At 39.3% G+C, this 25,249-nt stretch overlaps 2 protein-coding genes and 1 pseudogene across 4 annotated transcripts in view; 2 read left to right on the forward strand and 1 right to left on the reverse strand.

Moving 5' to 3' along the window:
* LOC124588754 (trypsin-1-like) overlaps positions 1-10,671 on the forward strand; it is a 72,031-nt gene extending 61,360 nt beyond the window's left edge. For all 3 annotated transcript variants that reach the window (XM_047131493.1, XM_047131495.1, XM_047131494.1), the window contains 2 exons: positions 9,918-10,061; positions 10,383-10,671. In XM_047131493.1, the coding sequence (XP_046987449.1) occupies positions 9,918-10,061; positions 10,383-10,529 (291 nt within the window). In that variant the 3' untranslated portion in view covers positions 10,530-10,671. The remainder of the gene's footprint in view (positions 1-9,917; positions 10,062-10,382) is intronic.
* A 3,628-nt stretch (positions 10,672-14,299) lies between these two features.
* On the reverse strand, positions 14,300-14,417 carry LOC124596996 (annotated as a pseudogene).
* Positions 14,418-17,927: 3,510 nt separating this feature from the next.
* The window catches only part of LOC124588738 (glyoxylate reductase/hydroxypyruvate reductase-like), a 93,846-nt gene continuing 86,524 nt past the window's right edge, over positions 17,928-25,249 (forward strand). The window contains exon 1 of the mRNA XM_047131492.1: positions 17,928-18,168. Coding sequence (XP_046987448.1) covers positions 18,098-18,168 — 71 coding nt within the window. The 5' untranslated portion in view covers positions 17,928-18,097. The remainder of the gene's footprint in view (positions 18,169-25,249) is intronic.

Below are 25,249 nucleotides of genomic sequence, written 5' to 3' on the forward strand. Positions count from 1 at the left end.
CTTTTCTGGAGACTAGAAATCTACTCTGTAGGAATCAGCATCGGTTGGAAAAATTCGATCGTGTGAAACCCAGCTCACGCTATTCATCCACGAGACTCAGAGGGCCATAGACACAGGTTCCCAGGTAGATGCCCTGTTTCTTGACTTCCGCAAGGTGTTCGATGCAGTTCCCCACAGTCATTTAATGAATAAAGTAAGAGCATATGGACTATTAGACCAATTGTGTGATTGGATTGAAGAGTTCCTAGATGACAGAACACAGCATGTCATTCTCAATGAAGAGAAGTCTTCCAAAGCAAGAGTGATTTCGGGTGTGCCACAGGGGAGTGTCGTAGGACCGTTGCTATTCATAATATACATAAATGACCTTGTGGATAATATCAGAAGTTCACTGAGGCTTTTTGCGGATGATGCTGTAGTATATCGAGAGGTTGTAACAATGGAAAATTGTTCTGAAGTGCAGGAGGATCTGAAACAAATTGACGCATGGTGCAGGGAATGGCAATTGAATCTCAATGTTGACAAGTTTAATGTGCTGCGAATACATAGAAAGAAAGATCCTTTATCATTCAGCTACTATATAGCAGTTAATTCCATAAATTGTCTGGGAGCAGGCATTAGGAATAATTTAAAATGGAATGATCATATAAAATTGATCGTCGATAAAGCAGATGCCAGACTGAGACACATTGGAAGAATCCTAAGGAAATGCAATCCGGAAACACTTGTTTGCCCACTTGCTCACCAGTGTGGGATCCGTACCAGATAGGGTTGATAGAAGAGATAGAGAAGATCCAATGGAGAGCAGCGCGCTTCATTATAGGATCATTTAGTAATCGCGAAAGTGTTACGGAGATGATGGATAAACTCCAGTGGAAGACTCTGCAGGAGAGATGCTCAGTAGCTCAGTAAGGGCTTTTGTTGAAGTTTCGAGAACTTACCTTCACTGAGGAGTCAAGCGGGATATTGCTCCCTCTTATGTACATCTCGCGAAGAGACCACGAGGATAAAATCAGAGAGATTAGAGCCCACACAGAGGCATAACGACAATCTTTCTTTCCACGAACAATACGAGACTGGAATAGAAGGGAGAACCAATAGAGGTACTCAAAGCACCATCTGCCACACACTGTCGGCTGACTTGCGGAGTATGGATGTAGATGTTAACTTGATGACGAAATTCCTGAGAATGTGCTTTTGGAGCTCAGCATTGTATGATAGTAGAACCTGGACTGTGTTAAAACGGGAATGGAAGAGACTCGAAGCATTTGAGATGTGGTGCTACAGTAGAATGTTGAAAATTATATGGGCTGATAAGTAAGGTGTGAGGAGGTTTTCTGCAGAATTGGTGAGGAAAGGAATATATGGGAAACACTGACAAGAAGAAGGAACAAGATGATAGGACATGCATTAAGACATCAGGGAATAACTTTTGTGGTACTAGAGGGAGCTGTGGAGAGTAAAACCTATAGACGAAGAGACAGATTGGAATAAATCCAGCAAATAATTGAGGACATAAGTTGCGAGGCACGGGATGTCTATCTTTCCAAAGTGCTCCAAATTTTCCAAAAAGGCAAGCAGTTTTCTACCTTACTACTCAATCCTCTAATATTTTGATGAAAGAAGCTAACCTTAGTTTTATGTGCATTCTTAAGCATTTTATGAGCTCTTCTGTTATTTTGATTTCTTTCAAAACTGGGTACCTGAATCCTGATTCTAAACTACTAAGGTACCTCTCTGATACCAGTAATCACAGCATACTTTCCCCAGCAGGAGCCTGTTCAAGGAGGTAACCTTACCTTGAGCTCAATCACCATAAAGGAAACACCAACTGATCTAGAATGAGCTTCCATGCTTTCAAGCAGACTGTCTGACTGAACTGTTGTCAAGGTCCCTTTCTCCAGTGGCTAGCATATCTATACGTACAGCTACATCTGTTGTTGTTGTTGTTGTGGTCTTCAGTCCTGAGACTGGTTTGATGCAGCTCTCCATGCTACTCTATCCTGTGCAAGCTTTTTCATCTCCCAGTACCTACTGCAACCTACATCCTTCTGAATCTGCTTAGTGTATTCATCTCTTGGTCTCCCTCTACGATTTTTACCCTCCACGCTGCCCTCCAGTACTAAATTGGTGATCCCTTGATGCCTCAGAACATGTCCTACCAACCGATCCCTTCTTCTGGTCAAGTTGTGCCACAAACTTCTCTTCTCCCCAATCCTATTCAATACTTCCTCATTAGTTATGTGATCTACCCATCTAATCTTCAGCATTCTTCTGTAGCACCACATTTCGAAAGCTTCTATTCTCTTCTTGTCCAAACTATTTATCGTCCATGTTTCACTTCCATACATGGCTACACTCCATACGAATACTTTCAGAAATGACTTCCTGACACTTAAATCAATACTGGATGTTAACAAATTTCTCTTCTTCAGAAACGCTTTCCTTGCCATTGCCAGCCTACATTTTATATCCTCTCTACTTCGACCATCATCAGTTATTTTGCTCCCCAAATAGCAAAACTCCTTTACTACTTTAAGTGCCTCATTTCCTAATCTAATTCCCTCAGCATCACCCGACTTAATTAGACTACATTCCATTATCCTTGTTTTGCTTTTGTTGATGTTCATCTTATATCCTCCTTTCAAGACACTGTCCATTCCATTCAACTGCTCTTCCAAGTCCTTTGCTGTCTCTGACAGAATTACAATGTCATCGGCGAACCTCAAACTTTTTATTTCTTCTCCATGAATTTTAATACCTACTCCGAATTTTTCTTTTGTTTCCTTTACTGCTTGCTCAATATACAGATTGAACAACATCGGGGAGAGGCTACAACCCTGTCTTACTCCCTTCCCAACCACTGCTTCCCTTTCATGTCCCTCGACTCTTATAACTGCCATCTGGTTTCTGTACAAATTGTAAATAGCCTTTCGCTCCCTGTATTTTACCCCTGCCACCTTTAGAATTTGAAAGAGAGTATTCCAGTCAACATTGTCAAAAGCTTTCTCTAAGTCTACAAATGCTAGAAACGTAGGTTTGCCTTTCCTTAATCTTTCTTCTAAGATAAGTCGTAAGGTCAGTATTGCCTCACGTGTTCCAGTGTTTCTACGGAATCCAAACTGATCTTCCCCGAGGTTGGCTTCTACCAGTTTTTCCATTCGTCTGTAAAGAATTCGTGTTAGTATTTTGCAGCTGTGACTTATTAAGCTGATAGTTCAGTAATTTTCACATCTGTCAACACCTGCTTTCTTTGGGATTGGAATTATTATATTCTTCTTGAAGTCTGAGGGTATTTCGCCTGTTTCATACATCTTGCTCACCAGATGGTAGAGTTTTGTCAGGACTGGCTCTCCCACGGCTGTCAGTAGTTCCAATGGAATATTGTCTACTCCGGGGGCCTTGTTTCGACTCAGGTCTTTCAGTGCCCTGTCAAACTCTTCACGCAGTATCATATCTCCCATTTCATCTTCATCTACATCCTCTTCCATTTCCATAATATTGTTCTCAAGTACATCACCCTTGTATAGACCCTCTATATACTCCTTCCACCTTTCTGCTTTCCCTTCTTTGCTTAGAACTGGGTTTCCATCTGAGCTCTTGATATTCATACAAGTGGTTCTCTTCTCTCCAAAGGTCTCTTTAATTTTCCTGTAGGCGGTATCTATCTTACCCCTAGTGAGATAGGCCTCTACATCCTTACATTTGTCCTCTAGCCATCCCTGCTTAGCCATTTTGCACTTCCTGTCGATCTCATTTTTGAGACGTTTGTATTCCTTTTTGCCTGTTTCACTTACTGCATTTTTATATGTTCTCCTTTCATCAATTAAATTCAATATTTCTTCTGTTACCCAAGGATTTCTACTAGCCCTCGTCTTTTTACCTACTTGATCCTCTGCTGCCTTCACTACTTCATCCCTCAAAGCTACCCATTCTTCTTCTACTGTATTTCTTTCCCCCATTCCTGTCAATTGCTCCCTTATGCTCTCCCTGAATCTCTGTACAACCTCTGGTTCTTTTAGTTTATCCAGGTCCCATCTCTTTACATTCCCACCTTTTTGCAGTTTCTTCAGTTTTAATCTACAGGTCATAACCAATAGATTGTGGTCAGAGTCCACATCTGCCCCTGGAAATGTCTTACAATTTAAAACCTGGTTCCTAAATCTCTGTCTTACCATTATATAATCTATCTGATACCTTTTAGTATCTCCAGGGTTCTTCCATGTATACAACCTTCTTTCATGATTCTTAAACCAAGTGTTAGTTATGATTATGTTGTGCTCTGTGCAAAATTCTACAAGGCGGCTTCCTCTTTCATTTCTGTCCCCCAATCCATATTCACCTACTACGTTTCCTTCTCTCCCTTTTCCTACACTCGAATTCCAGTCACCCATGACTATTAAATTTTCGTCTCCCTTCACAATCTGAATAATTTCTTTTATTTCATCATACATTTCTTCAATTTCTTCGTCATCTGCAGAGCTAGTTGGCATATAAACTTGTACTACTGTAGTAGGTGTGGGCTTCGTATCTATCTTGGCAACAATAATGCGTTCACTATGATGTTTGTAGTAGCTTACCCGCACTCCTATTTTCCTATTCATTATTAAACCTACTCCTGCATTACCCCTATTTGATTTTGTGTTTATAACCCTGTTGTCACCTGACCACAAGTCTTGTTCCTCCTGCCACCGAACTTCACTAATTCCCACTATATCTAACTTCAACCTATCCATTTCCCTTTTTAAATTTTCTAACCTACCTGCCCGATTAAGGGATCTGACATTCCACGCTCCGATCCGTAGAACGCCAGTTTTCTTTCTCCTGATAACGACATCCTCTTGAGTAGTCCCCGCCCGGAGATCCGAATGGGGGACTATTTTACCTCCGGAATATTTTACCCAAGATGACGCCATCATCATTTAATCATACAGTAAAGCTGCATGCCCTCGGGAAAAATTACGGCTGTAGTTTCCCCTTGCTTTCAGCCGTTCGCAGTACCAGCACAGCAAGGCCGTTTTGGTTATTGTTACAAGGCCAGATCAGTCAATCATCCAGACTGTTGCCCTTGCAACTACTGAAAAGGCTGCTGCCCCCCTTCAGGAACCACACGTTTGTCTGGCCTCTCAACAGATACCCCTCCGTTGTGGTTGCACCTACGGTACGGCTATCTGTATCGCTGAGGCACGCAAGCCTCCCCACCAACGGCAAGGTCCATGGTTCATGGGGGGGACACAGCTACATCTATACTCTGAAAACCACTATGAAGTACATAACACAGCTGTAATATTGCCAGATTTGTGTAACAGATATGATTGAAGTTACATCAGGTTAGTGAGTTAAGCAGTCAGTCAGTTGGTTCCACATGGTGAGTTGTTACACAAGTACAAAACATCGTCCTGGAAGAATCAGCATTCATTTAAGTTGTACTGTAGACATGTGTTTTACAGCACTGTGACTAGGATATGCAGAGTTTGGCACTTTTCTTTGCAAGATGGTCCTGTGATGACAATATGATTGAGTTAATTTGTAGAGATATGAATAAGCTCCATGAGATTCTCAAGGAATCACTGAAATATAGGAGAGGCATTGGAATGGTTATCATTCATAGTGGCATGGGCCAAATGTGATGTTGCTAATAAGGAATTGTTAGTGCACATCCTCTATGGGCAATTGTAGATAAACACCTGTCAAAACAAGAATCAAAATGACGTCTTCCAGTCAAACCTGCATTTATTCCAAAACCAATGATCATGCAAAACTTGCCGGCCACGGTGGTCTCGCGGTTCTGGGCGCGCAGTCCGGAACCGTGCGACTGCTACGGTCACAGGTTCGAATGCTGCCTCGGGCATGGATGTGTGTGATGTCCTTAGGTTAGTTAGGTTTAAGTAGTTCTAAGTTCTAGGGGACTGATGACCACAGCAGTTGAGTCCCATAGTGCTCAGAGCCATTTTGCAAAACTTAACTTGCAAATTCCTCATGTGAAATCCTGAAAGCCATGGATCAAAGCAATTAGGTATGTGCAGCGCTTCTTAACTTCTGAAATGTGTTTGACTAGGTATCGTAACATTTTTTAACAAAAATACGATTGTGTGGGGAATCAAACAAAATTTGTGACTGAACTGGAAATTTATTGATAAGGAAGATGCAGCATGTTACAGGAGACCCTTCTTTAGCTGAATTTCAAAGGACCAAAAAATAGCCAGTTCAGTTTAATGACGTTTGAATTAATGGGGTTTTAAGTAAAAATACACAACTGTTGAGTTCTCTAATGAAGCACTCAGTTTCATGGCCTTTAAGAGAAAATGAAAATGACTATGATGTATATGTACAATAGTACTTCTGGCATTTGTTTCATTGGGAAAGAGTACGTACATATTGTCAAATGTATGCTATTTTTCAAATAATACATTGCATGCATATTGTGGACCAATATTGTACCCAATGTATCAGTGTGTCAAGTAATGCACAAACAGTAATCTGAGGAAACACTTTAATGTTTGTTCTTTAACACATTTAGTTATAATCAGCATACATGTTTTAGTTTACAACAATAAATCTTATCAATTACACATTTTACATCTTTATGCTAGCATGAAAAAAAAAAAAAAACATTAATTGTTGTTTGTCGGACGGTTGGTCATAATTTTATGGCCCTCTGAAGATACCATACCTGGAGCAGCCAGAAATACCATGGAGACATCGGAAGTGGCAGCAATTCTTTTGAGAACAGCAACTGTAGCTACAGCTTCAGACCATGTGGTGGTGTCATATCTTCATGTCACTCCTCAGAAGATAACAGTAAAGCATTAGTGCAGTGGGAGTGTCATATCTTCACGTTCCTCCTCAGAATGACAGTACAGCATTTTTTTATTCCTCTTGTGTGTCATCAGCTGAACTGATGACTGGTTCTTCAGCACTACAGATTTTGTTGTCTGGCTGTGTCCATTCTTCCATATTGACAGAATTAGAGGGCACCAACCTGGTGTAAGCCTGTAGAAGAGGAGCATCAGAATCCAAAGTTGTATCCACATTACAAGTATGTTTATATGTTGGATCGTCAATTTCTTCTTTAATTTCAGTGTCGTTGTCAGTTTCTCTCCACGCCTTCTTAAAACAGCTAGTAATGGGGTGTTTTGTAGCTTCATTGCTGACAGCAAAACATTGTCAATAGCTTGCAGTATGTTCCAATATAGAAATGTTCCTTGTAATTCAATTGCACTGATAGCAGCTTTAACAAGTCAGCTTCTGTAACTAAATTTCATTGAGGCAATTAGTTCTCGATCCTTGGCTGCAGATGGCTTGTAGTGTTAACTGGTAAAAAGACAACTTTGTTTGGAAGCTCCAGATCATGGAACTGATGTGCTGAGAAGTGGTTGAAAGTTAGCAAAATATTTCTCTTCCTTGAAGCCATTCATTGTTGAACCAGTTATCGAAGATAGATTTGGTCATCCAAGCTTTATTGTTATTCTTATAGGGCACAGCAGATTGAATAGCTTGACATTTTTAAAACAATGCGGATTTTTGTATTTTCCAATCACTAATGGTTTGAGCTTCTCAGAACCATCTGAATTACAACAAAATATCACTGTCAGTCTGTCCTTTCTCTGTTTTCCTGCATGACACATTTTGCCCTTGACATGCAGTATTTTTCAGGCATCAAATTACAGAAAGCACTGGCTTCATCCACAGTAAATAGTAAACACATCTCTTGGGCGATACAAATGAGAGAGCTTGGACTGATATTCCTGTGCCCACTCACTGGCATCTTCCTGATTTCTTCTATGTGCCTCTTCACAGACATTGATTTTATGCATTTTCTGAAAATGCCATTGCCAGCCCTCAGCGTGAACATAATATGGAATGACCACATAACATCAGTTGTGGATAATGTTGGTGGCAGACTTTTTTTCATTGACAGGATACTGGGAAAATGCAGTCAGCTTACAAAAGAGACTGCTTACAAATCACTTGCACATCCCACCTCAGGCTATGACTCGAATGTGTTTGACGCATACTGAGTAGGAATTACAGGGGGTATTACATGTATACAAAGAACTGCTGCAGGAATGGTCACAGGTTTGTTAGAGCCAAGAGATAGAGACATTGAAATGCTGAAAAACCAGAACTGACAGTCCCCTGGAGGCGGACAGCTACTATCCCACAAGAGCCTAGTTAAAAAGTTTCAAGAACCAGTTTTAAATGAAGACTGTAGAAATATACTTCAGAACTCTGTGTATTGCTTCTGAAGGGACTGCAAAGACAAGATTAGACTAATTACAGCATGCACAGAGGCAATTAAGCAGCCATTCTTCCTTTACTCCACATATGATTGGAAAGGGGAAGGAACCTTAATATGTGGTACAATGCTGCCAGGTGCTTCACAGTGGTTTGCAGAATATGTATGTAGATGTGATTGCAGACAGCTAACAGCAATCCATATGGTTTGCATAAACCAATTTGGTTTTTGTGGCACTGGCTGTTTGCTCTGGTGTTTCTGACATTGATGGGGCACGGCTGATTTTAAGGTGTCTGTGACTCCATTCTCTTAGTTGGGCATAAATTACATATAAGTGAATACAGCTGTACAAAATACAGTCACTGCATAGTTGTGGATGGTGGATACATGATCACTCCAGAGGGACAACCAGAGAAATCTGTGTCAATGGCAAATAATACAACACCAGTGAAGTACTATCAAGACAAAGTGCTGCACAGTCATAGATATAGTCTGTGAGCAGCTATCACAGGCAAAATGAAGCATGTTGAAATGATGGCAGTCACAGTAAACATATAGTTTAAGCAGTGCAAACTCATTTGTTTCAGTATGGTAACTACGGAAGTAGCTTACTGGAGCTGACACTAAAATTGTCAATGACAAGGGCTGGAATTAGGTGCTATTTGTGCTGACTGTGTTCAGGCTTGGTGTACACAGCCAGTCTATGCCATCTCCAAATCACTAACTCGAAAGGAAATAAGAGGTGGGCAAAAGTGCTGCCATGACATTGCTGTGCCAGTAGACTTCACAGACAACAATGCATGACACTGCGGTTCATCAAAATGTGAAGAAAAAAACCCTTAGTGTGGCGAGCATAGAGTCAGCTCTCCTATCACCATTTATTGTTTGTCTGGTTAATTACAGGTATGACTTTGAATGTACACATAATTTTTAAGGTATCGTTAAGAGATGTATTGATCGAATTCTAGGCTTTATTAGAAGGTTCGTTGTCTGGGGCTAGTTGAACAACATGTTTGATGAAGAACTCTGCTTAAGATAATTTTAAGTAGAGAACTAAATATGCTGTAATTTTCTGGTAGAACCTAACTAATTAAGGACTACGCATTGAACAGCGCAAAAAACACACACACACACACACACACACACACACACACACACACACACACTTGCTTGACAAATGATTTAGACTAGCTGCTTATGTCACTGATAAGAATCTAAGCTAGCAGCTATAGTGTGGCTTCTCTGAAAGTAGTATAATTGAAGAGGCTTACAAATTTCCTTGAAAACACACCTACTAGATTCAATGAGTTGTGTTAGTAATCTACTCATTAAATGGTAGGAATGCTGCAAGGTGATGGAGGGCATAATGTCCACAAAGCCTACAGTTCTTTGAAAGGAAGTGTTCTATTTCTAAGTTATTCTATAACCAACTGACTTTTTCTCCTATATTGATTTAGATCCCAACATTATCAAAATGTCACAATATTAACTTAATTAGAAAAGACCATATAACTTTGTACTTGGATATAGTTGTTCCTTTTTTTATATTGTCACATATAACACTGCTATGGAATTTTGTCTTCGATGAAACAAAATATGAGCCTATGAAGTACCAACATAATTTTAAGAAGTGCTTTATTATGTCAGTGCCATGCATAATAGTTATGTGATATTGCAGGAGGGTTCCCGGAGTGGCTCCAAATTTCTGCAGCAAGCAAAACTGTATATACTTCCTAGAAATGAGTGTTTAAAAACATATCCACAGTTCACAAAGACAATGTTATGTGCAGGAGATCGCAGTGGAGGACATGACTCCTGTCAGGTACCATTCATCATAGATTTTTATTACTTTAAATAGCTTTTACAATTTATATACACACCAATAAAAAGGTTTAAGACTTCAGTTGTTGACATTTACTCTTATGAAAATTGTTTGATGGCTTCTTTTTCATACATCTGTACTGAGTCTGGTGTACTATAATAAAAACATTTTTTTCTATAGAGTGTTCCATTTTTAAACTATGTGGAACAAATTAATAATTGTGAATAGAATCATTGTTTACAAATGCAAGGAAACTCATATTTTCCCTCTTGACTTTCAATAATGTTCTTAGTCAACAAATAATGAGTGTTTCTATTTTAGGGAGATTCTGGTGGGCCACTGACAGTAAACGGCACCTTGGTTGGACTTGTTTCTTTTTGGCGAGGATGTGGCAGACCAGGGATCCCTGGTGTTTATTCAAATGTTGCATCCCTGCGAAACTGGATTGGCAAAAATACAGGACTTTAAAACATTATAATGCCATGTTTTTCAGTAATATAATAATATTTACACAATATATCAGCTTCTTATGGTGGTTACTGTAATTATGAGGGGATAATAGTTTTTCCAACAGATGCTAAAATGTCTCTGTAATTTGTTACCACTTACATTAGAGATCCAGTCTTAATGACTTTGTCTTTTAAAGAAAAAAATATATATTTATAAAATATCTATGTTATAGCCTATTTGTGCAACTGATAACTTACTTCAAAACTAGTAAAAGGAAAAGATGAACGAGTATAGTTGTAACCATTAGGGTTGTTGCAGCCTTCACTCCAAAAACTGGTCAGATGTATATATTCATTTATCTTCTGCAAGGTTCTTCACCTTTGTGTAACTATTACAAATTACTTCCCTTTCAACCTGTTTACAGTAGTCAAGCCTTGATCTGCATCTAAAATTTTTGCACCTATACTTCCCTCCCTAACCAACTGACTATTCATTGATGTATTACGATGTGCCCTCTCAACTAATCCCTTCTTTTAGTAAGGTTGTGGCTTGGTTCTATTTCCTCCTGAATTTGGTTCAGTACCTCTTCATTAGCTACTCAATCTAGCTAGCTAATCTTATCGTCTTTACTACTTGTCATCCACATTTCACTTCTAAATACAGCTACATTCCAGAAAAATGCTTTCAGAAAATACTTCCTAACATTTAAATTTATATTACATGTTAACAATTTTCTCTTTTGAAGAAACAATTTTCTTGCAAGTGCCTGTCTGCATTTTATACCCTCTCTATTTCAGCTATCATCAGTTATCTTGCAGTCCAAATAACAAAACTCTTCAACTTTTAGTCTCTGATTTCCTAACCTAATTTCCTTATCATCATTTTGACTTTATTTTTCTAGTCTGTCACCCTTGTTTTACTTTTGTTCATGTTCAACTCACACTATCATTCTGTTCCACTGCCCTTTCAAGTCCTTTTCCATTTCTGGCAGAATTACACTGTCATTTGCAAATGTTTAACTTTATATTTCTTCTACCTGGAGTTTAATCCTATACCAAATTGCTTCTCAGTTTCTTTTACTGTTTACGCAGTGTACAGTCTGAATAACATATGGAATAGAGTACAACCCTGTCACAGTCCCTTCTCAACATATGCCTCCCCATCATGTCCTCTGACTCTCATAACTGCAGTCTAATTTCTATAAAAGTTTTAGATTACCCTTCACTCTATATTTCAGCCCTGTTAACTTCACAATTCCAAAGACTACATTATGTCAACACTGACAAAAGTTTCCCCATAATCTACAAATTGTATAAATGTAGGTTTGCCTTTCTTTATTTTATAATCCAGGATAAGTTGTAGGATTAGCATTGCTTCATGTTATCTAACATTTATACGAAACCATTGCCTAAAGTGTTCCAACGTTTCACCAGAATCCTAACTGATCTCCTCTGAGATCAACTTCTACCAGTTTCCATTCTTCTGTAAGTAACTTGTGTTAGTATTTTGCAACTACGACTTTTTTGATAATACACCAGTCAGCACCTGCCTCCTTTGGAATTGGGCATATTAGAATATTCTTGAAGTCTTCCTCATAATTTTGTACACCAGATGGAACAGTTTTGTCATGGTTGGTTCTCCCAAGGATCTCAGCAACCCAGAGGGAACATTCCTACTCCAAGTACCTTATTTCACCTTAAGTCTTTCAGAGCTCTGTCAGATTCTTCACTCTATGTGACATCTCCCATCTCATCTTCATCTACTTCCCCTTCCTTTTCCATACTACTATCTTTCAGTCTGTTTCTTTTGCATGGCACTTCTATATATTCCTTCCACCTTTCATCATTCCCTTTTGTGCTCAGTACTTGATAACCTCTGAGCTTTTGGTATTCATACTGATGCTTATCTCTTTTCTAATGGTTTGTTTGTATAGCTTTTCACTTGTCCTATAGGGCATTTAGCCATTTCTGCTTAGTTATTTTGCACTTTCTGTCAGGTTGTTTTTAGATGGGCATTTCCTTTTGTAAAATTCAGTTTCTGCATTTTTTTCTCTTTAATCAGCTATTCAATTTATCCTTTGTAATCCAATGATGTGTCCCATTCATCTTGTATAGTATTTCTTTCCCTTGTTCAGCCAGTTGGTACTTAATGCTACCTTTGAAACTCTTTACACCCTTGTAGCTTCAAAGTTATCCAGGTCCAATTTTCTTAATTTCCTACCTCCCTGTAATTCCATCAGTGTTAATCTGTAACCAATAATTTACTGCCACAGTCCATGTCTGCTCTGGAAATGTTTTGCAGTCTAAAATATTGTTTCTAAAACTGTGTCTTAACATGATAAAATCTAACTGAACCCTTCCAATATCTCCATGTGACAAACCGTGCCACGTTATCTTCTTTAAAGCTGACCACATTTCCTTAGTGAAGTTGTGAACTGGTGAGGCTCGGGGAGGTATTGTAGTTCATCTGCACATTCATGGAGCACCAAATGAGCATCTAGGAGTCTGAAGTGTGGCATTGTCACCTTGGAAGATGGTCGTCATGTTAAGAAACAATATATCTATCACAGGATATGGTCCTGTGATGCTTATGAAATTTTTGGGGTGGCCCTTCCTTGGAGAATACTGACAGCACCCACAGAAATTCAGGGAACTTTTGCCTTTATCACCTTAGTGTCACCGTGATGTTTGTCTGGTAGAAGAAGGCAATAACGGCGTAAGTTTATATGTATATATGCAGCACACACAAAGCAGATCTTAGGTCAGAAAGAGGTGAAGATAGATTCATAGGGGTCTTTTATTCTTTTCCTGACATAAAAAAAATTATGTTGCATGGTCTCTGTGCCAAATGTTGCATGCTGATGTGTTCCTAGCTGATCAGTGATGTCCACATTACTATGAAACTTCTGACTATGCAGCTTGTGGAATAGTGTGATTGCATAACATGCTGCACTTATCAGTCAGACAAATATGTAATACACAACATATTTTGTTGCAGAGAACCTTGCTTCACTGCAAGGTATGCATAACTACTGTTACCTCACAAAGATGATGTGCTGCAGATACATGTGGTCTTCTGGCCCCTTCTCACCCTGTTGCTTTTCAGCCACCATACGTTCCTTATTCTGCCTTTTTTCCCATCCCAACTCTACCTTGATTGGTACTCTACCCCTTGACATTCCTTCTCCCTTCTTTATCCACATGCAGTATATCTCCCCCTCCCACCTTCTTTTCCCTTGGATCTTCTCCACTTAACTCTCTTCTCACTTAATCACTGGTTTCCCAACACAACTTGACCCTTCCTCTCTCCACCCCACATAACTCCATTCCCCATTCTCACCTTACTGAGTTTTATTTTACTCTACTTCACTTTTAATTTTTTTTCAACACTGTTTATTTTCTGTCAGTTTCAATGTTGTACTCGTATTATCCTTGTTTGCCTGTAATATCTTATCCCACAAATGACATTCCCTTCATCTTCACTTTCGTGTACCCAGCTCTCATTGCCTATCTACCCACATTTTTCTTTCCCACTTGCCTTCAAGAAGAAACATACAGTTTCACAAGCTGAACGAATGTAGGAAAAAAGCACTCCGACTTCAGGCCACGAGTGGCCTACCGGGATCATCCGACTGCCATGTCATCCTCAGAGGAGGATGTGGATAGGAGGGGCGTGGGGTCAGCACACCGCTCTCCTGGTCGTTATGATGGTATTCCTGACTGAAGCCACTACTATTCGGTCGAGTAGCTCCTCAATTGGCATCAAAAGGCTGAGTGCACCCACAAAAATGGCAACAGCACATGGCGGCCTGGATGGTCACCCATCCAAGTGCTGACCACGTCCGACAGTGCTTAACTTCGATGATCGCACGGGAACTGGTGTATCCACTGTGGCAAGGCCGTTGCGAACGAATGTAGGAAATATTTTCATCAGGTTGCCTTTTACTTAAAATGATTTATATGAGCTACAGTCTTCTTATCCACACATATTCAACAACAAGTGGTTTTTCACAGGTAACAATCAGTAGAGTTTGCATACATAATTGGTGCATGAGCTCTAAGCTTTCTGCCTTTCTTCTAACAGCTAAAGTCACAGCCGTTACTTCAGTACACTCAAATTCTAGAGAAATTGTTACCGAGAAAACAAACTACATAAATGTGCTTCACTACTGATTTTCAGGTTCATATCTTCAAGAATAAGTGCAGGATGAAGCATAAACAGCAACCTGGTCTTAAGTCACTGCAATGTTTCAAGCAAAAACCAATAACGAGAAAGTCAGTATTATACAACATGAAATTAAATTCTTTATTGTATGGATGAGTATTAAAGTACTGCAGATTAACTGACGTTACTCATATGCAAGATCATGTTACTTCTTATTTCATGTACTCATGAACCATTAATCTTCTTTACTATTTTCATAAAACAGAAACAAGAATAATGAAAGAGTGTTATTATCAGAGAGCAGCAGTGAATATAAGCTTACAAATTCTGCCTTATCCTTCAAAGCTATGAACAGTTTAGAGACATGTGAACAGTGATTTGCACTGCTGCCATGTTTATGGGCTTGGAGTCCATTTTCCGAGCAGACTGCAGTTAGTTCAAAAGGCAAAGCCGCGTGTTCATGGTTCAGGAATCAACAGCAGTTGTCCTGGATGGGTGCATAAATGAAGAACAAAATGATATTCATACACATTATTTGGAACAGGTTGTGTGTATATCAAAGAACTTAATACATTAGGGACCAACCAAATGAGGAAGTGCAGTTGTTAAGACACTGATCTCATGTTTGTGTCTTATTCATCTCATAACATACATTTTATACATCATCTGATCTATTGTACAGGAGACATGTCAGTTTTTGTCTTATGATATATTTGTACACAGTTATTTAAGTCTCTAACACTATTTTTACTAGCACAGTCCTATGTTTAACACAATAATATTATTAAATTGTTTTTCTTATGATGTACCAGTGCTTAGCGTATAAATTTCGCAGACATTATTGTATAAATACAGTATTACAGTAAACATTATGATAAAAATAGACACACTGTTCAAAGGATCATCTCATCATTCATAAATTCATCCTCTGATTAGTGCAATTTTTTCAATAGGAGACTGTATTCAGAAGGACGGAGTTCGTTCTGTTTGGCCATCCAGATTTAGGTTTTCCTAAACAAATTCAGGGAAATGCCAGGATGGTTCCTTCATCAAGACTCCAACTGATAACCTGTCCTATCCACATAAAAGCATACCGGTACTTACCAATCCTATGTGTATAACTATGCATATTTTGGAGCTATTTGTTTTCATTGCATTATAATTACATCATAATTGTGAGACAATCCCTGGAAGAATAAAAGAAATAAAATAAATGCACTGAGCTCTGAATAAGAATTGTGACACCTCTGCAAAGATTTCACTGGTGGCAGTTCTTCTGCAGTCCTTTGAAAGTAACTCAGCTGTAGGAGACTTTTATCATCAAACTTAATTCTAATTTTGTTGTTGTTGTTGTTTGTGTATGTGCTATACGTTTGGACTATTTCCCATCAGTGGAGATGGGAGATTTCAATTTTTTTGTATGTTACAAATTAGATGTATCCTTAGGTATTTGCTGTCTCTTGTATCTCATTTCACAGTTAGGAAACCAAAGCCTGCTTGAATTGTAATGCATTCTTTCATAGTCAAATTATAGTCCTTTTAGTTTTCTAGTGACTTATCATTGTAATTTAACTGATGGCTACAACACATATAGTGAGAAAGTAAGTCAGCTTGAAATAGCACAGCCTACGACTTCAAGTGTTCCTTGGTATTTATTTACTTATATCAGTTTAGATGTTTATGGATTTATTTTGTGTGTTTTGCTGTTGGGTAGCAACAAGGAAAATCCTAATATCGCTGTTTATCAATTCACCCTGAGTAGTGAGCAGTTGAAACCTGTTACTTCAAATTGTGCTTTGATGACTGGATGGTAAAACTGTGTGTTTGAGTGCAATAGCCATAAACTCTGCAGAAAGTAATGAAACAGACAGATCTGAAGAAAATGCACTTAGTTGAGCTTTTCAGACATGGTGCTCAGGTGCTTTGTCACAGATTCAATTAACCTCCTTTAGAATTTTTGCTTGTACACTAGTCCTCTGGCTGACGATGCATTTCTACAGAAAAATATTTCTTTCTGAACTCCATTTGAATATACATTACAATCCTTTTTTTCTTTTGATGTACTGTGTTTACTTCAACCTTAGCACTATTATATATCATTTTCAACCAATGAGTGAGGTAATGAACTCCAGTATCCCCATATGCTTTCACCCATTTCTGTCTTCCTGTCAGCTATGTTAACATTGTCGTATCATCCAACACTTACTTCAAAAGAGTTAACTACAATGAATTATCATGAGCAAATATGTGCATATTTTCCTGTGGAATAGGTGAATAAGGATATGTTTTCTTTGTTTCTTGAGCTATTCATAACAGCACAAATGCCAAGATGATGATTACTCGTATGATTAATATCTAGTGTTGCAGCTTTTCAATGTCTAGTTGCCTTTACTTGTTCATGATTTTCAAATGGGTCAATTTACATACAACATTATCAACACTCCATCTTTCTCTCTTATGCAGCAAATGCCACGGTAGTGTGTGTATCACCTATCTTTTCTAACTCTTTGTGTAAAACATCTAGACAAAGATTAGTAGTCTAACCATTACAGTTGGATATCTTCTATCGTAATATCATTCAAGGTGTTCTGTGCATTATTCTCTACACAATACTGAGTGCGAATAGTGTTAAACAGAGTAGCAGTCATTACACTTCTTGCTCTTGCTAGAAACAGCCTCATTCATCCTGGGCAGGAGGGGGCTGTTCATTTTTTTAACCGTAATTAGTGTGTGCTTTGACATTTTATCTATTATGTCTAACATTAAAATATCGGTACGTACTGTAAATACTAAGGGTGTATTCTTATTTGCAAACAATGATTACTATTGGTAACGTACTGCAATTTATGACAGTTGGTTGCTTATAACGTTTTCATTCGTATTTGCTCGCCGCTGTGGATCTGTTATTAAGTAGATTAATATTTCTGTAATCTGCACTACGCTGTGTTGTAAAATGACTCGTATCATGTTTTAAATCATACATAAAATTACCGGTAAGGGGAACATTACTTCGGAAAAGCTCAACATCTCACTGCCAACAAAAAATGGCATCCAAATTTATTACATATAAAATGTGATAAATCGAAGGCAACCAAATTTATTGTACCGTATATAAAACGTGATAGATCGAACACCAATTTTTGCATCATGCTGGTTTCGCTCTGTAAGTTTTAATTTTAGAACCCTTGCACTCCAGATTTTGTTGCAGATTACGTTATCAGTTATCTCCTTATCTGTTACACACTTTCGTCCACATAGGCTGAAAGTAAGCGACAAACACGAACACAACACGCTGCTACTGAGGAACCATCTCGACTTACGCAGTAGACTGCGTTTGCCAATCTACGGGAGCTAAATACTGAGATCGTTGCGGCTATTAGAGCCGGTTTAGCTTTGCAACCAGTGACAGTTCCCCTGTCAGCATGTCTAAGCCACGAGTACTTGTGGCGCATTCGGATATTCCCAAGAAGGCAATTCAGCTGTTGCAAGGAAGGTACGTGGAGATAATTTTATTTAATCGTTTTTTTAACTGTGAATCGGAACAACTCAAGAACGATAACCGTACAAAAAATTATATAAAAATACGTTAAGTAACTATTCAGAATGTTGATTGCGTCTGTTGTCGTAGCACATTTAATAACTAATCTTTCGAGGTAACCGGCACATGTCGGAATCATGATTTCAACATTCCTTGGTTCATATAATCGTACTTTGAACTGACTAACACATGCAAAAACACTCATTTGAGTTACAGTCACGTGCATTCATAGTGCAAGGAAGCTGATGTTATATCGTTATATTATACATTCACAATGAGAAGTACAGTACAATAACGAAAACTAGTTCCTTCTTTGTCGTTATTGGGATATCATTACTATATTTCCATAATGCAGACCACATGAACAAGGCTTGTTGAAACATTCGTATTGTTTTCGTTATTAATATGCAATCCATCTGTACTTCATATTGTTGTACATTGGAAGTGCTGGCTTGAGATGTTTTGAATTGCGGCAGTACTGTTCTCGAGACACCTATCTCATTTTAGTATCTACAAAATTTAGATGATTAATCGCGCATTATGTAAGCATATACATTTGTCACTAAAATCGTAACATTCGATTATCTTTTGTAATTTCACACCCACGAATCAAGCAGAGGAATGTTTGTCTCCTCGTCGGCTGCACAAATTATAGTTTTCTTTTTAATGTGTGTCCACACGAAGCCTCTGCCGTTATGCGCAATCACAGACGCACGGGAACAAAAGGGCATGCACAAAAATTTGTGGAAAGAACGCACGTAAGCATGGACGTTCTCGTGTTGTCATGTTGCCACATAGCGCAAGCAGTTTCCACTTCGCTTGGGTGTTTGTGGTGCGTCTATTGTGACGAAGAAGTACCTAGATAACGGAGGGACCAGAAATACGAAGTGACAGTGATAAACTTGTCCTCACGAAGCCTTTTTTTCTGTTCAACTTTACGCTTGCGTGTAAATTTCCAACACCGCAACTATGCGTGCGCATTTGTGCATGCGTAATTTCCTGGAAAAGGAAGCCCTGCGCTAAAAGCGCATTTTCTTCCGCCTTCGGTAGGGAGCTTTGCGCTTTTTAGCAGACGACAGGCAGCTGGGGCCCGTGTGTGTTTCATTGTGTAGTGTGTTGAGTTTATGCTATGAAGCGATTTATGTGCAGTAATGTTTGTTGACTCCAAAGGAAGCACCTTTAAATTTATAAACGCTTACAGACAAAGTAAAGTCGTATGGAGTGCCGCTTCTAAAGATTATTTGAATAAAAATGTGAGACTTGGTGCCCTGAGCGTCAAGTATTGGAAATAAACACTCTGTTCATATTACTGTAAAGAATAAGATACAGCAAGTTTCGAAGTAGGAAACAGAGAAAAATAAGCCAGAAATTTATGAAAAGTCTGGGCGAGTGTTCATGCCATGGCGACTTACACCACAACACCTGTGGAGCCTGATGCGGTGTCGGCAGGGGGGGGGGGGGGGGACCGAGAGCAGGAGTGATGTTTTTTGAGATTTTTTTCTCGGTATGTGTTATAGATATCAATGTCAAATTTGGTCAAAATGTTTATTGATATTTACTCTACAAACTGGAATTTTTTCTACCGGAAATGTCGAAGAGCAAAGGTGGAAGTGCCGTCGGAACGAAACAAAATTTCGATGTAGACCTCCACGCGCGGTATGTCACAGGTCAGCCGGCTCGTCTGATATCAAAATTGAGCTGACGTTAGCGTTGTATATAAGATTCTTTAGCAGTTGTACCTCGCTAAAGTTATTTGGACCATAGGAAACAAAATGGCGGCCATTTGAAACAAAATAGGGTTTTTTCATCGATTTTTCGACTTCGTCGGCCAAGTAAAAATATTTATAGTTGATGGATCAGAATAAAAGTGGTACAACTCCTAGACAAGTTAGTTAGCTTCGTCGGAAACAAAGAATCATGCCAATCGGTTCAGTAGATTTGAAGTTACCATACCTCGCGATAAAAAAAAGTCGTTTCGAGAAAAACGCGTTTGAAGTTTTGAGTACATATAAATGTAATATTATGCAACTTACGTTCAATCTGCTATTCCGGATCCATAAACTAGTCCTTCCTCTGCCTCATAGAGGGCGTTCTGCTTGATCTGGGCCACCCTGCGCTGCTCCAGAGCCGCTCGTACGGCCAGTGACAAGCGGTTTTCGGCCGCTTGAATCCGGTGGTCGTCCGAATCTTGGCTAACTGCGTCGAATAGTCCCAGAGTGCCGGCGGGGTGGCTGTGCGGTTCTAGGCGCTACAGTCTGGAGCCTCGGGCATGGATGTGTGTGATGTCCTTAGGTTAGTTAGGTTTAATTAGTTCTAAGTTCTAGGCGACTGATGACCTCAGAACTTAAGTCGCATAGTGCTCAGAGCCATTTGAACCATTTGAAGTCCCATGGTGACGTCCATCGTTGTCATGGTCTTCAGAATTGCTGAATACTCTTCGTTGAAGCTGCTCACTGCCAGGAAAGTCACAGTCTCCGCACCAGAATGCAAATGCTTGGGACCTAACTGCCAAACACACGCGTTCAAACTTTCATTTGAATTTTGTGTGTTTCCTCCCAAGCACCGGTACAATAACTCGTCCTCGGATGAATCGCTTTTTGAACTTCTTAGGAGAGCGGCTATTAGTGTTGATATTCGTCCAGATGCCCGGTAGCCTCTGGAATGAGCCACTTGCACCAACTAGTTTCCCCACCCGGACAATTTTGTCGTTGTGGGTGGTCATCCGTCGGACGCTTGTGGAAATACGTTGCCCAAATTGCCTTCTTCATCTGTTCCACCGATTTGGAATGCTGTTGGATTGCCAAGCCGTTGTATGTCGTAAGCTCCTTGATCACTTGATCCTTGGGCAAGCATATAGAATAATTTTTCACGGCTATAAAGTCGAAATCCCCGAAAAACACTGGTGCGTGAAACAGGCCGATTTCAGACAGGTGCATCTTTTTGTTCAACCGCGAATAGCAAACATTTCCGTTCCGTATTCGGAAAAACCGTTTCAGGGGTGGATTCTAAACACTTTTATGGATCCAAAAATGCAATTTTTTGAACGAAGACATAGTAAACCTCCCCTTAAGATTCCTGACCACCAGGCTTTGCCCCAATGTCCGACTTTAATACCAAACTCATGAAGTGAGGGCATATGACACTGTTGATAGTGATCCATCCGTCGGATGGGGACGTCAAGCTCGGCTTACACTGCTCTCTCTCTCTCTCTCTCTCTCTCTCTCTCTCTCTCTCTCTCTCTCTCTCTCACCACACACACACACACACACACACACACACACACACACACACACACACACAAACACAAAATTTGGAAATTTGTGGTAAGGTCTTATGGGACCAAACTGCTGAGGCCATCAGTCCCTAAGCCTAAGCACTATATAATCTAACGAAACTAAACAAACACACACACACACACACACACACACACACACACACACACACACACACAATACGTACTTGTAGTATTAGAAAAATTGTAATGGAGCATGTTGCAAGCAAATAAGCAAATAGAGTTGCGCCTGTCATCTGAAGAAAAGAAATGATGTGGTATGTTAGCTCCTCAACAAACTACTAGAAATATAAGTTAAGGACACTGATGGTGCCAAAAAATAAAAATTGGTAAACACAGTCTCCTTTTCAGTGGGTTTTGGTATCTATGAAATTCCCAAATTTGTCGAGTCCAAGGATGTATCTACATATAATCTTTAATGGTTAAAGCTGTGTAAACAACTTTTTTTTATATAAAATAAAGTACAAATGACGCATTGAAAGTTAATTTATCTTCACACAACTACTAAGAACCTCCCTTAAGTATTTCTCAGATTCAGGAATAATCACTGAAATACCTTGTTTTGAAATGAACAATAAATAGTAGAAACTGGTATATAAGTCGCCGGTTACTAGCTAACTAAATGTTATTTCCAGCCTTATAGCTGTAGTTCGTCAAGCATAAAATCTAAATATCGGTGTGACCTCCTTCAGAAATTTACCAACAGATCGTTGTCGTCACTTCGTCTTCCTCGTACCTCTTTCTATCATGCGGCGCTCACTCAACGAAGTGCAGGGCAGCAGGTACGTGGCCCTGCCAGACAGCTAAATAATACGCACCCTATACAGCTTCGTCACAATGTAGCGGCACTAATGGTCTTAGCAAACGTTGGAGTGCAATTAGAATTCAAAAAGTTGTCGATTTTCCATGTTTTTGATGAAAGTGAATACTATATACCTGAGAGTCATCAATTATTACCACAGTGACAGAGTATGATAATGTATAATGACACGTATAGTGGTAATCGAATATTGAATGTTATTGGAGGTCACTGATTTAGCTGAAGGAACTGTAAATTTGCGTAATAAAAGCTGATGAAATAATGCTTGCATTCAATTTCCAGCTAAAATCGCACTGACATTGATACAGGTTTTGAACAGAGCAAATGGAAAAAAATTTGTCGCCAACCGTGACAGCTGATTCTGATTGTTTACTTTGTTTATAATTAACAGAAAGCTCCAATCCAGCTACATTGTAGGCTGTCATGAGTAAATCGAGCAACTGAACAAACAGGACTCTTTAGCGTTGTTAATATTAACTGCAATGACAGCAGAGAGGAAGGGCGTGCAAGTTGTATTGGTAAGCAGAATAAATTTCTATCTGGATAATTATTCGAATAATTCGATCATTTAAACAAATTTATTCGCGAATAAATTATTTGAAACTTACGTAAGCCACTGTATTTTATTTGGTTACTTCTTGTACCGAATCCAGAGGCTAGTGTTCGTTCCCTTGACTGAGTGCAATTTATTTTTGATAAATAACGTATTAATGGTTTGAATAGAAATGTGGAGCGGTGACTCAGTGGGTAAACTGACAGACTAGATTCCCAGTTGGCCGTACGACTTACCCCCTGTTATCGTTGTTGTTGTTGTTGTTGTTGTTGTTGTTGCGGTCTTCAGTCCTGAGACTGGTTTGATGCAGCTCTCCATGCTACTTCATCCTGTGCAAGCTTCTTCATCTGCCAGTACCTACTGCAACCTACATCCTTCTGAATCTGCTTAGTGTATTCATCTCTTGGTCTCCCACTACGATTTTTACCCTCCACGCTGCCCTCCAATGCCAAACTTGTGATCCCTTGATCCCTCAGAACATTTCCTACCAACCGGTCCCTTATTCTTGTCAAGTTGTGCCACAAACTCCTCTTCTCCCCAATTCGATTCAATACCTCCTCATTAGTTACAGAATCTACCCATCTAATCTTCAGCATTCTTCTGTAGCACCACATTTCTAAAGCTTCTATTCTCTTCGTGTCCAAACTATTTATCTTCCATGTCTCACTTCCATACATGGCTACACTCCATACAATTATTTTCAGAAACGACTTCCTGACACTTAAATCTTTACTCGATGTTAACAAATTTCTCTTCTTCAGAAACGCTTTCCTTGCCATTGCCAGTCTACATTTTATATCCTCTCTACTTCGACCATCATCAGTTATTTTGCTCCCCAAATAGCAAAACTCCTTTACTACTTTAAGTGTCTCATTTCTTAATCTAATACCCTCAACATCACCCGACTTAATTCGACTATATTTCATTATCCTCGTTTTGCTTTTGTTGATGTTCATCTTATATCCCCCTCTCAAGATACTGTCGACTCCAAGTCCTTTGCTGTCTCTGACAGAATTACAATGTCATCGGAGACCCTCAAAGTTTTTATTACTTCTCCATAGATTTTCATACCTACTCCGAATTTTTCTTTTGTTTCCTTTACTGCTTGCTCAATATACAGATTGAATAACATCGGGGAGAGGCTACAACCCTGTCTCACTCCCTTCCCAACCACTGCTTCCCTTTCATGTCCCTCGACTCTAATAACTGCCATCTGGTTTGTGTATAAATTGTAAATAGCCTTTCGCTCCCTGTATTTTACCCCTGCCACCTTTAGAATTTGAAAGAGAGTATTCCAATCAACATGGTCAAAAGCTTTCTCTAAGTCTACAAATGCTAGAAACGTAGGTTTGCCTTTCCTTAATCTTTCTTTTAAGATAAGTCGTCAGATCAGTATTGCCTCACGTGTTCCAACATTTCTACAGAATCCAAACTGATCTTCCCTGAGGCCGGCTTGTACTAGTTTTTCCATTCGTCTGTAAAGAATTCGTATTCGTTACTATTTTCGAGCTGTGACTTATTAAACTGATAGTTCGGTAATTTTCACACCTGTCAACACCTGCTTTCTTTGGGATTGGAATTATTATATTCTTCTTGAAATCTGAGGGTATTTCGCCTGTCACATACATCTTGCTCACCAGATAGAGTTTTGTTAGGACTGGCTCTCCCAAGGCCGTCAGTAGTTCTAATAGAATGTTGTCTATTTCTGGGCCTTGTTTCGACTCAGGTCTTTCAGTGCTCTGTCAAACTCTTCACGCAGTATCGTATCTCCCATTTCATCTTCATCTACACCCTCTTCCATTTCCATAATTTTGTCCTCAAGTATATCGCCCTTGTATAGACCCTCTATATACTCCTTCCACCTTTCTGCTTTCCCTTCTTTGCTTAGAACTTGGTTTCCATCTGAGCTCTTGATATTCATACATGTGGCTCTCTTTTCTCCAAAGGTCTCTTTAATTTTCCTGTAGGCAATATCTATCTTTCCCCTAGTGAGATAAGCCTCTACATCCTTACATTTGTCCTCTAGCCATCCCTCCTTAGCCATTTTGCACTTCCTGTCGATCTCATTTTTGAGACGTTTGTGTTCCTTTTTGCCTGCTTCATTTACCGCATTTTTGTATTGTCTCCTTTCATCATTTAAATTCAATATTTCTTCTGTTACCCAATGATTTCTACTAGCCCTCGTCTTTTTACCTACTGGATCCTCTGCTGCCTTCACTACTCCATCCCTCAGAGCTACCCATTCTTTTTCTACTGTATTTCTTTCCCCCATTCCTGTCAATTGTTCCCTTATGCTCTCCCTGAAACTCTGTACAACCTCTGGTTCTTCCAGTTTATCCAGGTCCTATCTCCATAAATTCACACCTTTTTT

The sequence above is a fragment of the Schistocerca americana genome, chromosome 2, assembly GCF_021461395.2.
Source record: "Schistocerca americana isolate TAMUIC-IGC-003095 chromosome 2, iqSchAmer2.1, whole genome shotgun sequence".
In the NCBI taxonomy this organism is placed as follows: Eukaryota; Metazoa; Arthropoda; class Insecta; order Orthoptera; family Acrididae; genus Schistocerca; species Schistocerca americana.